Consider the following 14839-nt stretch of genomic DNA (forward strand, 5'->3'; position numbering starts at 1 on the left):
ACATGTGTAATCAGAACTTCAGCAAAAGAAATACACACTAACCAGATGCTAATTAACTGAATCACAGGGTTAAGCACTGAGGTGAAAGAGAAGGCTCTCAGTGTGCTGCAAAGGAACAGTTATCCTAGGATAATAACCTATTTGGGAAACATTAAACCCATCAGAGACTAATGAGGGAAAGTGTCCTTATGTACCCCTTTACCTCATGGAACTGCTTATAAATTGGAGCTTTAAAATATATCTCCTGGACAAGTTTCCACATCATAAGATGACCTTCAGAATGGACTGTAACTGGCATTGATGTGGACAGTGACAAAATGAGCACAGCCATATCCTTGGAATTAAGCAGCAGGCGGTAACTTTAACACAAGGGAGAGGCGCTACCCCTCCCCCCATTACCCATAATGTCCTATACCAGGGATTTAATTGGTTCCAGTGCTGGGGTTACAGGTCTCCTTACCATACAACCCATATCACTGGGTAGGCTCTCCTCAGCCTACCCTCCCAGCCTGGACTCAGCTCTCTCCATATGAAGGGGACAGAGGGTTCAGCAGGGTGGGGACTTCTCACCCTATCAACTGAGCCCAAGGCCCATCACCAAAATACCAGGTCTCTTACCTCTGGGAACTGTTCATTTTATTCTCTTAACTGCATGGGAAATTGGCCCCAATTGTGACAAGTAAACAACTCCACCCCAGTAAATCGGCTGGGTATTAAGTGTGTTCCTACTGAACCCACTGTGTCTTGCAGGTGCTGTGAGGAAGGCAAAAAATTCTCTGGTCCTATGCCAATTGGCCTCAGGAAAAAAATTCCTTCCTGACCCTCTAAACAGGAGATCAGCTAGATCCTGCAGCATCTGTCAGGCTGGGTTCCCATTCCTGGTTCAGGTGGGTAGGGCGGGCTGCTGGAATGGAGCTAAAAGGGGCTCCACGTGGCCCCTGCACTGGGCTAAGTCCTGGGAGCTGGAGAATGCTGGCCAATCAGCACCCCTTTCCCTCAGCTGGCCAATGGGTGCCAGAGACTCCTAGGGGCGGGGGGAGGATCTACATATTGTCCTTGGCAAGTGTCTCCCTTCCTTGCTGCTGGGACTGTTCCCCTTTCAGCGCCAGCCCCATCAATTTCCTCCACACTTTGATGTGGGTGGGTGGCATTTCTTGTTAGCAGAAATACTAATGACTGAACAAAGATGGAGACTGAATTCCCTCTTCACCTTCTATAAGTGGGGAAGTATGGGGGAAGCCAATACCCCTGCTGACCATAATATAAGGTCTTTCAGATTTTCAAAATGATTCATGACTTTGGGTACCTCCATTTTTGGGTAACCATTTTGAGACACCTTATTGGTCCATCATTTTCAAAGAGCACTGAGCACCCTCCCTCTGAAAAATCAGATCACCTCTAAGGTGTCCTAACGGGGCACCCCCACTCCTCAGCACCACTCACTTTTGAAAATCTAGGTCTAACTGTCCTGTATACAAAGGACTTTGTTCTGCAAAACTCTCAAACCTTTCACACATTGAATTCACTACAAAAACATATATATGATGACACCGTACCATCAGTCTGAATTTGTAGTCAATATTGTTGTCACATCTCTGTAGATTTTTTTTATTCTCAGAGTCCTAATGTCAGAAAATGTGTCATGGACTAAGTATAATGGCTACAGAACTAATGAAGTTGACTGGCAGGGATTTATTTAGCAGAATAACAGTTTGTCTGATAATTCCCTTTTTTTCCATTTCTTTTCTTATATTTGCCTGGCTTTGAGAATGTATCCTCAAATGCTATTGGGTTCTAAAGCTAGGAACAACTCATTGTTCATGTCTTTGCTTTGAATGCAATCCCACAAAGGAACACTTAACTTTGGAGCAAAAAGCAATATTTTCTTTACAAATTTCTGGTGTTTTTCTTCCCATCACAATTATGTATGAATTAAAAGGTGGGGGGTGGGTGTCCAGTTGCAGTTGTTGGTTTATCCCTAGGTACCAACTTGTATATGATGATGCTGTTCCAAAAGCAACATGATATAGCATTTAGCTGTATATTTACCATGCATATATGATCATATTGACCCATGTACCTAATTAGCCATTGTTCTGTGCACCAAACTGTAAATGCATTTTAAAATACAAATTCACAGGTAAAATAATAAGAACAAATAAAATAGACTTGAGTCAGGAAACCAAAAGCTCAGGAAAAAGAGCAAAACCATAGCCATGATATCAACTATACTTTCAGATCAGTTATTAAGTAACACAGGGCCAGATTGCTCCCTTCAACAGCAGGAAAACTCTGCATGAGTCCACTGGTGGAGTTCTCTTCACTTGTTTCAGCTGGGTGTGTGGTTTGCTCACATTCAAATCTGGAGGATACTCATGGATCTGCAAGATGCTTGGACAATCCACATAGACGCCACTGTCTTTATTCTGGCTCTATTCTCTGTATTCCCCAACAGTACAGTTCAAATGGGAGCTGGTCTACCAAGGTCTCCTCCTGGTTTTGGTTGCCCTAGAGTTCACTATCATGAAAGAGGTTCTGCAGAACAGGTAGTACAATCACAGGCTGTATTGCCTTTCCCAGAGAATCACCCTGGGGCCAGAGGCCCTATCAGGTTCCAACCCCACAGCTCTCTTCTTATTCTCAAGCAATCTCAGTCCCAGCCCCACTGTGCAGATCCTTTTACTGCCCTCCCTCCGCAAGTCCTAGGGAGTGGGGATGGAACACGCTGGTTTGCTGAACCTCCTCCCTCATTTAGCTGTGTCCTCCATTTACAGACCTGAGAGTCTGACACATAGAGAACAAAGATGCACAGAGAGCAGCAAATTTAAAAATAAAATAAAATAAAAATGCAAGTGGACATGATCCTTTTTCTCACATAAAAGCTTATATGCTATGAGGTGACAGGACTTTCTCAGCACAAGAGAATTCAGTGATCATTATATTAACAACTCAAAGATGTTGTTAGTTTTCTTTCACCACAACACCCTGTGCATGCACGCATGCTATCTCACGCTCTCTCTCGCTCTTTCCACCCCCCCCGCCCCGCCCCAACAAAATCTAATTGAAATGAAAAGCTATACTCTTGTATTTTCGGAACATCACGACGGTATTTCCTCCCCTAAGTGCTCAAATATTATTAGTCAACCACAAGCAATTGTAAGATTAGCTTAACAATCATGAGTTTTTTTTAATTGAATTTTTTGTTTGCCTGAGCTTTTCTCCAAAACTATAATGCCTAGAAATGTACTTTAAAGGAAGGACAGTATGAAGAAAGGAATATCAGATAATAACATGATTCCAGGACTTGGGAGTTTAAGAAAGTCCTCAAATATTGAGAGGCTTGTATTACATTTGGCATTGCTACTATATGGGTTAGATATAAAATAGCTGAACGCTTGAGCAGAGACTCATTGCCGCATTAGCTGTACGCATAAGATCTAATCCAACAATCCTCATTGAGAATTCATGTCAAAATTTTGGCTCAATAAAGACTGCAGGATTCATCCTATTGACTTCAATGGCTTTGCCTGAGTAAGACCTACAGGTTTGCGTATATAGTAGCAGTACCTACCAGTAGCATGTATTTCATCTCCATCCATCTCTAATGAATTTTGACTACCAGGCTCCAGTTTTTAATGGGAAAACAGTTCCATCTGCTGGATGTTGTGTGTAAAGGACGGTGTACAATTCACTGCATCCACAAGTGCATTTATGTATTTAAGTAAGCACTATACGTGTAGTGTAGAACTGCTACATAGTCTATCTAGAGTTTTCTGTTTTCTAAATGCTGACCTATCTAGGATATATTTATTTGGGGGATTTAACTAACAAATAAGTGAACAAAAATAATCAAAGCATAATGCATATTTTCAAATGTATAAGGGAAGCACAATGTTATTTAAGTTTTTTTTTACAGGTTTTATTTTTATTACCTGCTGTCAGGGTAAAATTCACTTTACCCACATTCATTCGCAGAAATGGAGAGTTTATGCAGGTGAGGTGTGCAATGTGTGGATCCAGAGCCAGGAGGTCACAGGGTAGCCACCTTCCCATCCCAGCCAATCATCTCAGCTACTATTCCATTCTGCTGTCTGGTGCAGCACCACTAACCTTTGTGCACCACTTTTAGGTGTTAGAGTCACTGATCCTGCCTGATAGCATATTTTATGGTTTCCATCCTGACTTGACCCCAATGCTTCCCTCTATGGAGGCCTATATATAGGATCAATGTATAGCCCTTATTCTGCAGTACTCTGCAGGGGGAGAGGTCACCCTGATGGGCCATTCTGAGGTAGCTTCCCTCACAGCCACACTTCAGGTGTGGAGGGTGTTACCCCAGCTTTCCACAGAGAGGTGAATTTAGCTTTGGTGATTGGCCCCTAACTAGCAATGGTGCAAACATATTTTCACAAAAATGCTCTAGGTTGTTTTAGTTTTGACACGTTCAAAAACTGTCCCTCCTTTTTCTTTAATATTCCCCCCAAATGATCAAAAATACTCTCCAAAACACTTATCAAAATGGTTATTGAATTTTTTTGTTTCACAAAAAACAGTTTTAGTAAACAAATTTTCTTGATAATATTCTCAATAATGCTTTTAATAAAAAAGAAAATGGAAAACAACATATAAGGAGTGAAAGCACATTTTTTCATGGCATGAAATATATTGACAATATTTTGTGCAACTTTTGATTTTGAAATAAAGGGTATTTTTCAATGAAAGAACTTTTCATGGAAAAATTTCAACCAGGCCTACTATTTAGTTGCTCTAAACCAGGGGTGTTCAACCTCAGTCTGAGAAGGAGCCAGAATTTACCAGTGTACATTGCCAAAGAGCCACAATAATACATCAGCATCCCACCATCAGCTCCCCCACCCATCGGCCTCACCCTCCCTCCCCACACCTTCCATGCAGGAGGCTCTGGGAGGGAGAGGGAGGGACGAAGGCACGGCAGGCTGAGGGGAGGGCGCGGGAAGGGGTGGAGGGGGGCAGGGCCTGTGGCAGAGCCAGGGGTTGAGCAGTGAGCGTCCTCCCCCCCGGCACATTGGAAAGTTGCTACCTGTAGCTCCAGCCCCGGAGTCGGTGCCTGTACAAGGAGCCGCATGTTAACGTCTGAAGAGCCGCATGTGGCTCCGGAGCCACAGATTGGCCACCCCTGCTCTAAACATTATCTTTGTACTTCTACTGAGCATGTTCCAGGATTAATTAATTAATTAATTAATGTCTAAATCCTAGTTGTTCAGTAGCTTGTTTTAGCATTTCTTTTCCATTCCGATTTAGGCAGTGAATGGATCCCAAGTGTGAATCTTAATACCATGTACCTACAGCTCAGACATTTATAGACTAGAAAGATAGCGAACACATCTTAAAATTAGCTAACATGTTTTAACTAACACAGGTTACAATAAGAAAAGGAGGACTTGTGGCACCTTAGAGACTAACCAATTTATTTGAGCATGAGCTTTCGTGAGCTACAGCTCGCTTCATCGGATGCATACTGTGGAAAATACAGAAGATGTTTTTATACACACAGACCATGAAGAAATGGGTGTTTATCACTACAAAAGGTTTTCTCTCCCCCCACCCCACTCTCCTGCTGGTAATAGCTTATTGAAAGTGATCACTCTCCTTACAATGTGTATGATAATCAAGGTGGGCCATTTCCAGCACAAATCCAGAGTTTAACAAGAACGTCTGAGGAATGGTGGGGGGAGGAATAAACAAGGGGAAATAGGTTACTTTTTATAATGAATCAACCATTCCCAGTCTCTATTCAAGCCTAAGTTAATTGTATCCAATTTGCAAATTAATTCCAATTCAGCAGTCCCTCATTGGAGTCTGTTTTCGAAGTTTTTTTGTTGAAGGATAGTCACTTTGAGATCAGAAATCGAGTGACCAGAGAGATTGAAGTGTTCTCCGACTGGTTTATGAATGTTATAATTCTTGACATCTGATTTGTGTCCATTTATTCTTTTATGTAGAGACTGTCCAGTTTGACCAACGTACATGGCAGAGGGGCATTGCTGGCACACGATGGCATATATCGCATTGGTAGATGTGCAGGTGAACGAGCCTCTGATAGTGTGGCTGATGTTATTAGGCCCTGTGATGGTGTCCCCTGAATAGATGTGTGGGCACAGTTGGCAACGGGCTTTGTTGCAAGGATAGGTTCCTGGGTTAGTGGTTCTGTTGTGTGGTATGTGGTTGTTGGTGAGTATTTGCTTCAGGTTGCGGGGCTGTCTGTAGGCAAGGACTGGCCTGTCTCCCAAGATTTGTGAGAGTGTTGGGTCATCCTTTAAGATAGGTTGTAGATCCTTAATAATGCGTTGGAGGGGTTTTAGTTGGGGGCTGAAGGTGACGGCTAGTGGCGTTCTGTTATTTTCTTTGTTAGGCCTGTCCTGTAGTAGGTGACTTCTGGGAACTCTTCTGGCTCTATCAATCTGTTTCTTCACTTCTGCAGGTGGGTATTGTAGTTATAAGAATGCTTGATAGAGATCTTGTAGGTGTTTGTCTCTGTCTGAGGGATTGGAGCAAATGCGGTTGTATCGTAGAGCTTGGCTGTAGACAATGGATCGTGTGGTGTGGTCAGGGTGAAAGCTGGAGGCATGTAGGTAGGAATAGCAGTCAGTAGGTTTCCGGTATAGGTTGGTGTTTATGTGACCATCGTTTATTAGTACTGTACTGTCCAGGAAGTGGATCTCTTGTGTGGACTGGACCAGGCTGAGGTTGATGGTGGGATGGAAATTGTTGAAATCATGTTGGAATTCCTCAAGGACTTCTTTTCAATGGGTCCAGATGATGAAGATGTCATCAATATAGCGCAAGTAGAGTAGGGGCATTAGGGGACAAGAGCTGAGGAAGCGTTGTTCTAAGTCAGCCATAAAAATGTTGTCCTACTGTGGGGCCATGCGGGTACCCATAGCAGTGCCACTGATTTGAAGGTATACGTTGTCCCCAAATGTAAAATAGTTATGGGTAAGGACAAAGTCACAAAGTTCAGCCACCAGGTTAGCCGTAACATTATCGGGGATAGTGTTCTTGACGGCTTGTAGTCCATCTTTGTGTGGAATGTTGGTGTAGAGGGCTTCTACATCCATAGTGGCCAGGATGGTGTTATCAGGAAGATCACCGATGGATTGTAGTTTCCTCAGGAAGTCAGTGGTGTCTCGAAGGTAGCTGGGAGTGCTGGTTGCGTAGGGCCTGAGGAGGGAGTCTCCATAGCCAGACAATCCTGGTGTCAGGGTGCCAATGCCTGAGATGATGGGGCGCCCAGGATTTCCAGGTTTATGGATCTTGGGTAGTAGATAGAATATCCCAGGTCGGAGTTCCAGGGGTGTGTCTGTGTGGATTTGATCTTGTGCTTTTTCAGAAAGTTTCTTGAGCAAATGCTGTAGTTTCTTTTGGTAACTCTCAGTGGGATCAGAGGGTAATGGCTGGTAGAAAGTTGTGTTGGAGAGCTGCCGAACAGCCTCTTGTTTATATTCTGACCTATTCATGATGGCAACAGCACCTCCTTTGTCAGCCTTTTTTATTATGATGTCAGAGTTGTTTCTGAGGCTGTGGATGGCAGTGATGTGCACAGCTGAGGTTGTGGGGCAAGTGATGCTGCTTTTCCACAATTTCAGCCCGTGCACGTCAGTGGAAGCACTCTATGTAGAAGTCCACTCTGCTGTCTCGACCTTCAGGAGGAGTCCACCTAGAATCCTTCTTTTTGTAGTGTTGGTAGGGAAGTCTCTGTGGATTAGTATGTTGTTCAGAGGTGTGTTGGAAATATCAAATCTGCATTTTCCAACAAAAAAACATTTTCTAGACATCTCACTACCCCATGGTATCTAGAGAGAGGAGGAAATTCAGACAAGGACCAAAAAAATTGAGCTAAACAAGTATAACTTGACTAGATGAGGACTCAAGTGATTATAGTGACTATTAGTATTTGAAGGCTGCAAACACCAAAGAATTGATTGTTGGGGTAGTCCAAGGGGTTCTGACTGAGAGTAAGATGATGAATCAAACGTTTGGTAACACTGCGTGTAATTAAACAGACAAATAGTTTTTCAAGAGGTACAGTGGAAGCCCAGTCACTAGTAGCTGTCATCTAAAATTAGATAGACAAGGCGGCTGATATAATATCTTTTATTGGACCAACTTCTGTTAGCGAGAGAGAGAAGCTTTTCAAGCTACACAAGCTTTCGAGCCACAAGCTTCTTATTTTTCTTCGTCCAATAAAAATATTACCTCACGCTCCTTGTCTCTCTAATATCCTGGGACCGACACAGCTATAACTATACTGCATATAAAATTAGAGTAGACTCAAGAATATAGGCACGCACTTCTTCAGCATGAGCTTTAGTCAGTCATTGGTTTTTTTTGTTTTTAATTCCAGGTCTTAAAATAACTCAAATTAGATGGTGTCATTGGAATGGCCTGCATGCTTCTTCCCATTATTTCAATGCACCTTGACTGGCCCATTCTTTCCCTGAGGCCTAGAAGTGTGCCAGCAGAACTGGCAATGCCTGTCATTAGATGACTATTGTGGTCGTCTTTGACAAATTATAGGCAAACCTGCAAAAAAAGTCAACTTGATAAGGAAGTAGAAAATGAAAAGAATGTCAGCTTGTCACATTTCCCTGTGTAAAGGTTAAGATATTGGCTATATAAAGCCTCCCTCCTTTTGGTACTAAAATTATATGCCTGACACACTTCTCTTCTCATCATGACTGGATTTTGTTCTTTTGACTAGCTGTTGAAAAGTTCTAAAGCTGAGCAGTGTGCACATTACCTCATCAGTTGTACCTTATACAGTCTCAGCATATGTTCTGGGTGGGCTTTTCCAAAGCTTCTGGGGTTGATTGACTCTTTCCCCATTGAAGGCAATGGTAGCAAGGTTGGGCCAACACTGTGTGCTTTTACAACTACCACCCTTTGTGGAATATCTGACAGTAGAAAATGTTGAGAGGGGATGAAATATTATATTGCTACTGCCCAGTCAAGGAACAGCATACAACCACAATTACTATCCTAAGACCCATGTTTAGGACTCTTCCGTCTTCCCCATTTGTACCCGGGCATATCAAAGGAATGGCACGCTTTGTTTCCAAAAAGAAGTTTCCAATATGTGTTTGCTTAACATCCCCTGCTAGCCAATTAATAGCATACACAGCCCGCTCTTATAGCAAGAGATGTGCAGTTAACTTTTTGAAATCAAATTTCAATCAGAAAACATTTATACTTCCTTTTCCAATTTGTATTGCATAGTTTGTCAATAGTCAGCATCAAATGTGTTTCTTATTGAGATTGACTGATTGTCAGGAAGCTTATTCCGTGAAACATATATGAATGTTACAGTGTGGATTTCTTTCTAGTAACCATGTGAGAACATGTAAAGGCTACAGTAATTGCCAGTCTGCTCTGGGTAGTGTCACTTCTGCAGATGCATTATAGTTAGGAAATTAAATGCAACTGGGCAATACATTGGCAGTTACAATAGCATATACTATTGTACAGCTATTTAAAAATGAAGATTCAGATTGTTGTGTTGCAAACAAAATAATCGGTTCAAGTGGCTAATGCCTCATTTTTCAATGTTAGTCTGCAATGTGGTAAACTAATTGAAATAAAACAGTTAATTTAAATAAGGGAGTAGTAATCACAGGCTGTAGAAACACTTGCAAGCCTTGAAATTCCTTGTTTCTGAAGTCATAACTCAGATTTGGGGCCATATTTTGCTCTCAGATGTGGACTTCTCTCTTAATGTGCATGCTATCAAGGGCAGAAGGCCCATAATATATATTTGTTTGCTTTGACTGCAGACATTTATGTGGTTTCTTCCATGCTGTCTCCTACATATGGAACACCCACCTGTATCTGGTTCACAAGACTACCGCCTTCTCATTCAGATCCTTCCTGTACATGTTCATCTACCATGATATCCAGAAGAAATCAATAGACTAAATATTGCGAAGTTGTGAGATAGTTGGAGACAGTCTATATATTCCTTTAATTTGAATGGGAATCTACTAGTAGGATGTAGCCAGCCACCATCTGGCCACCTTACTTGTTTGGATTTCCCCCTATCCCTTCATCTGTTTTGTGTTTTGAGTGCATCAGTTCTCAAACTGAGCTGTGGATCCCTTGTTGAAGGTCTGCAGAGTATTGCATGCTCTTGTGCTGCTCACTATAGCTCATTTGAAATGCTTTGAGTTCTTATCTGTTAATGCCCTTACATATAATTAATTACTGACATTGCCAGATGGATGCTATCTCATGGTCGATAGGAAGGAAGGTATCCATGAGGCAGTCTGCCTATTGAGTTGTATCCCACACTGTAAAGAAGTTTGAGAACCTCTGTTTTAGGTCCCAGTCATACAATCTGATCTGCATGGGAGGACCCCTATGGCCATGCACAACCCTCTTGAAGTCAATATAACCACGGTGGCAAAAAAACAAACCTATAGCCATGTATAAGTGACCAGAGATTGTCCCATTCTATTGGACATAGATTTGGCTACATGACCTGTACGTTTGAGTATTCCAACCCATTATCTCTAGGGATGAAGCAGCACACCCTGAAAAGCACCAACTGGTAGAGAATTCAGTAATCCAGTTTAGCAACATGGGTTGCTATGAACACATCTCAGCCAAGCAATGCTCTCTGCACTGGGTTCCTCTTGCATAGAGAGGCCTTTGGAAGGTCTCAGTCCTAACATTCGAAGCCATCCATGGAACTGGCCCTAGGTATCTGAGGGAGTGCTTCTCCCTCCTCAGTTATGACTACTCACACCAGGTAGATTCCATTGGAACCATGAAAGTGTTGACCAGAAGAGCAAGGCTCATTAGTGGACGATAAAGGAGCTAGCCCTGGACTATAGAACTTACTCTCACAACAGATAAGTCGAGAATGAAAACGGGCCTTAGTACTTTCCGAACAAAATGCTAAACTTATTTCTTTAATTTCCAAATATACGTGCAAAAATGAGGTAATTATCACTTTGAACAGCTGTTAAATTTTGACAGTAAATAAAATAACAAATAGAAACATTTATTCATTCAAGTCTGAACCTCACAAAATATCTTATCTTTTTATTCCAAATAAAGGTGAGCCATAAAGTCAGTTAGAACGTTATTTCTCAGATAAGATGAGACAGAGTAGTAGTAATTTTCCACTGTCACATTAGGTATTTTTTATTTCATTCGTTCATGATTAGGCTTTCTCTTTGTATTAACAAATAGGAAAGCTGATGAAATGCAAACTCAGCAAGATTATTTTTGTATAAACTGAAAATTACCATTGGTGTGTATCATTAATATGATCAGATAACTGTCAAGAAAATTTTCGTAGCTGTGAAACACACTTTTGTTAATGAACTCAAAAGATAAAAAATTAGATGGCTAATATATTGTCAGAGTTCATTTTTCTGGGTTTATACAGATTGTCTTCATTTTAAGAAATTATCCAAAACTTTTTTTGAACAACTAAACTCTTTTAAGCCAGAGCTCTATTACAAATATTTTCCACTGCAGCCTCCAGACATCTCTATCCTTAGGAAAACCTGATCTAGACTGTGACTGAGAGGCAAATGTATCTTGTAGTGGATTATAACCTTTATTTATCTTCTGCTAATTACCCCCAGACCGAGGACCCATTCTCTTTTTCCAAATGCAAAGAGACTTGCCTGTCAACCGCATCTCCTTGTGCTTTATCAAGTTTGGAACTAAAGCTTCTGCACAGAAAGGCACCCTACATAGTTTTTGACAAGTAGAAAGGTAGTTTGTGCATGATTACAGCATATTTTTGGCAGCCATTTTTTCTCATTAACTGCTAGAAATAGAGAGCTATGCTTTATACCATTTGAAAGCTGAGGTTACAAGCTTTTGTATGGTCTACACCACTGATTCTGTGTTTAATAGCTCTCAAGATAACCAGTACTAAAGGCATGTCAAAATCAAAGGGGAGAGACAAAGGTAATTAGAATGTTGTGAGTTTAAAATCGATTATCTCATGAAACTCTAAACCTAAAAAAAAAATAGCTATCAACCATTCTAAAGCTGGGAGCCTCAGGAAACAGTATAGCTGTTTAGCAGCAGTGGAACAAATTCTGCTGTCAGTTTCACTGAATAATTACATTGATCTTAGCGTCATAAAAATGCACAGCTAGAAGGGACCTCCAGAAGTCATCTAGTTCATCTCCCAATGCTGAGGCAAGATTAAGTATACCTAGACCATCCCTGACCATTGTCTGTCTAACCAGTCTTAAAACGCCCCAATGACGGGGACTCCACAGCGTCCCTACATAACATGTTCCAGAGATTACCTGTCCTTACAAAGAGAGAGGTTTTTTTTCCTAATATCTACCCAGATCTCCCTTACTGCCAACTAAGCCAATTACTACCACTTCTACCCTCTGTGGACATAGAGGCCAATTGATCACAATCCTCTTTATAAGAACTTTTTACGTATTGGAAGTCTGTATCAGGTTCCCCCTCAGCCTTTTGTTCTCTAGACTAAATATGAATTTTTTTTTGGCCTTTCCTCACAGGTCATGTCTTCTAAACCTCTTATTTTTGTTGCTGTCCTCTGTACTCTGTTTGTCCACATCTTTCTTAAACTATACCACCCAAAACTGGACACAGATCTCTGGCTGAGGTATCACCAGTGCCAAATAGAATGGAACAATTGTCTCCCGCCTCTTGCATATGACACTCCTGTTAATACTACCCTATATTGACATTTGCCTTTTTTGCAATAGCATTACATTATTGGCTCATATTCAATTTGTGATCCATTATAACCTCTAGATGTTTCTCTGCAGTACTGCTGCCTAGCCTGTTATTTCCCATTTTGTGTTTGTGCATTTGATTTTTTTCCTTCCTAAGTGTAGTACATTGCACTTGTCTTTATTGAATTTCATCTTATTGATTTCTTATTATCCTGTAGTAAATGAATCAATTGAATTACTTTGGATTTACATAGATGTAACAGAGAGAAGAAATTGGGACCTGTATATTTTCCAGAGAACCTGTCAGTATATTGGTCCGTTCTTTTCTTTCCAGAGAAGTCCTTTAGAAACAGTCAAACACAAAGGGAGAGGGGAGAATGAATAATAACAACCAGATTTAGATTGCAAACATAAAAGTGTAAAATTTAAGAAGTAGGAATGTTAATTTATCCCACAACCATTGAAATCACTTTCTTGTGTTATAACTTCTGTGAATGACAATAGCAATGTCAAATCCTATAACCAGAAAAATGGAAATAAGATGCAAATTAGATTGCTGAGAACATGACTTTCTGAGCATATATTGACTGTAAGCAGAAAGAAAGATCATAGAGTAGAAAAGCAGATTGTATAGTGATTGTGTTTATTTTAATGAACAGATATTAGCACTTGACTGTGCCTTTAGGCTCATCCGTGAGTAAGGGGCAATGTGTACACTGCACCATGCCACAGTAGCACCAGAAGGCATTGTGCCTCTGGGACACCTCTTTAAGGCACAATCTCCTCCTTGTTTCTCTTGTTCCAAGGGGTAGTAATTTGCTGTTGGTTTATAACAAGAGCAAATTATGAGACTGTCTGCACCAGCTTGTGCTGGTTGTTATGTTGCAGGTGTGGAGCATTAGTTCTCAGTGCATGCACCCATAGAGTAGCGGAAAAGAAAGGCAGGATTTTCTCCCATAGAAATAACAAAATTGATTGAAAAAAGCAGCACTGTTACTTCCATACTTGTAATAAGACAGTGGGTTCTTTATGACAGTTGGTCAACTTTTTAAAGACAATGAACTATTTTTTGAGGGTTTGATAAAATAATCCATCTTCCTTTCAAGTTATTTTTCTCAAAACAATTAGTTAAATTTTAAAACCCCAGCAAGATGCCTTTTAAATCTGTACTTAAAAATTAGATGGCTATTTTTTTCTTTCTTTCTTAGAAAATCAAAGCACATAGAACCACTGGTAAACTAAAGCAAAAGAAAACCGTAGCACTTAAAATAATCTGCATTGAAATCTTTTTATATAAAATGAAGCTGGATAAATTGATATTGATTTCAGTCATTTAGGTTAGTTCAAATTTAATTTTGATTCTGAGATAGTAAATTAATAATATTTCATGCCATATGTAATTAACTATCCAACATGGGAACCAAGACATTTGTATGGCTATATTTTTCCATATTAGCAAATTATAAATAGAACAAATATTGTTTTTATTAGCCCTTCATTTCCTAAAGTGGATGGCAGCAAAAATATCAGTGTTGTAACAGCTGCTACATACAATTGTATCTTGTCGATCTATAATTATAAGAATTAGAAAATGATAAAATGATCAGTGACATTTTTGTGTGGCTGTATAGAATACTATACATTGATTATGTATTTCTCTGAAAAATTCCAGGTGTTGTCAAAGTGGATTATGGTGATGTGTCAGTCAGAAAAGCACTAAGAGAAAATCTGAAGTGTAAACCCTTTTCATGGTACCTAGAAAACATCTATCCAGACTCCCAGATTCCAAGACGCTATTATTCACTTGGTGAGGTATGAATTATTTCTTTTGGTTAAGTTAAAATACATTGTGAATATGGGGGCATTGCTAAATAGCTAGAATTTCTGTAGCATTCTCAATTAAATGCTTTGAAATGTTCCCCACACCCGATCTTTTTATTTTAAACATTCTGCTGCTTTTCTTTTGCATGCTTCATAAGGGGATGCCTCTTCATAAATGTTCAGACCTAAAGGTTTATATTTTTAACTGCATGGCATGTTGGAAAAATAATGCTTGTGACTAATACTTTTAAAATGAAAATAATGTGCATTAGTTGGAGAAAATGCTTTCCAGTAGCATTTAT

At 40.3% G+C, this 14839-nt stretch overlaps 1 protein-coding gene across 3 annotated transcripts in view; it reads left to right on the forward strand.

The window, feature by feature from the left end:
• GALNT13 (polypeptide N-acetylgalactosaminyltransferase 13) overlaps positions 1–14839 on the forward strand; it is a gene marked incomplete at its 3' end in the record, with an annotated part of 686573 nt that overhangs the window by 590834 nt on the left and 80900 nt on the right. For all 3 annotated transcript variants that reach the window (XM_084642901.1, XM_084642899.1, XM_084642900.1), the window contains one exon: positions 14389–14528. In XM_084642901.1, coding sequence (XP_084499027.1) covers positions 14389–14528 — 140 coding nt within the window. The remainder of the gene's footprint in view (positions 1–14388; positions 14529–14839) is intronic.

Source organism: Lepidochelys olivacea (genome assembly GCF_965140295.1).
Source record: "Lepidochelys olivacea isolate rLepOli2 genome assembly, chromosome: 11".
In the NCBI taxonomy this organism is placed as follows: Eukaryota; Metazoa; Chordata; order Testudines; family Cheloniidae; genus Lepidochelys; species Lepidochelys olivacea.